The 1,278-nt window shown below is 25.0% G+C and overlaps 1 protein-coding gene across 1 annotated transcript; it reads right to left on the bottom strand.

Annotated features, from left to right (window-relative positions):
• Positions 1 to 3: 3 nt before the first annotated feature.
• Positions 4 to 508, bottom strand: LOC119615333. The gene is made up of 2 exons (XM_037971397.1): positions 138 to 508; positions 4 to 82 (listed from the first exon to the last, which is right to left on the bottom strand). Exons 1-2 carry the CDS (start codon positions 446 to 448, stop codon positions 4 to 6), a joined length of 390 nt encoding a protein of 129 aa, XP_037827325.1. The 5' UTR covers positions 449 to 508.
• Positions 509 to 1,278: the final 770 nt, after the last annotated feature.

Raw genomic sequence — 1,278 nt, 5'->3', positions numbered from 1 at the left:
TCCTTAACTGAGGTGTTGGTGCAAGTTTATTATCAATGCCAAAAAATTTCCATTTAATAATTTGCGTCTTACCACATAAGTTCTAGAAAAATGAAATCGCATTAAATAAGTTTACTCAGAATGTAATATTAACTTACTTCAGCGATTTTTTAAAGTCTACATATAAACGGATGCGTATGTAATTTTCCGGTACATTATCTAAGAATGTATTCCAACGACAGGCCAAATAATCATTCAAGCGCAACGATAAAGTATGATTTAAATGTTGAAATTGATCTTTGAATAATGGTAGGAGATCGTAATCCTTTTGTTCATATAACACTTCACGATTAAGGTTTGTTTGATCTAAACTTGTTTTCCCAAGTCCAGCTGTAAGGGTTTCAGTGGCCTTCTTTAGAGATTCTAATTCAATTGACTGAGGTAAATTTAGATTCGGTTCGCAAATCATTTTGAAAATTCTTAATATGTATAATTTTATTAAAATATTAAAAAATTAAAAGTCTGTTGTCTGAATACAATATACTGTAATACGGTATAAATAATTTTTGGTAGTTACGTATATATCGGAGATTTGTATACATATGAAAGCTTATAAAGGATTTTATAAACAATTTTTAAAAGAGATCCTATATATAATTTAGATCTTTTTTATTTATTAATACAAATTTATATTTTGTTAGATTTATGTTTCATTCACATTTTAATTTTGGTTCGCAAATCATTTTGAAAATTCTTAAAATGTATAATTTTATTAAAATATTAAAAAATTAAAAGTCTGTTGTCTGAATACAATATACTGTAATACGGTATAAAATAATTTTGGTAGTTACGTATATATCGAAGATTTGTATACATATGAAAGCTTATAAAGGATTTTACAAACAATTTTTAAAAGAGATCCTAATATATAATTTAGATCTTTTTATTTATTAATACAAATTTTCTTTAAAGTGAAATTGTATAATCTTTATTTTAACGTTATATTTTAATCCATTAAAATTTTAATACTTTTCTTAAATTTTATATATTTTCTAATGAAAACGTAAATAATTTGTTCCCAAAAAATACATCACTGTCATAACTTCAATTCGCTTGGTGGTATTGCCATACCAAAAAGAAACCCGATTTAGTGGCAAGACAACCGTGCAAGTTTATGAATGTGGTGTGAAAATATATAGCGGATAATTAACTAAAATTCGCATAAAATCTTGCTAAAAAATATAAAAATTTTGCATAAAACTCTAATTTAATGTCATTAAACAAAGAAACATGCTGATG

Source organism: Lucilia sericata, unplaced genomic scaffold (assembly GCF_015586225.1).
Source record: "Lucilia sericata isolate MDLA Ls3-8-SP2 unplaced genomic scaffold, ASM1558622v1 Contig004964F_arrow, whole genome shotgun sequence".
Classification (NCBI taxonomy): domain Eukaryota; kingdom Metazoa; phylum Arthropoda; class Insecta; order Diptera; family Calliphoridae; genus Lucilia; species Lucilia sericata.
Note: the sequence above shows the minus strand (reverse complement) of the source record. Positions and strands in the feature narration are given on the sequence as shown.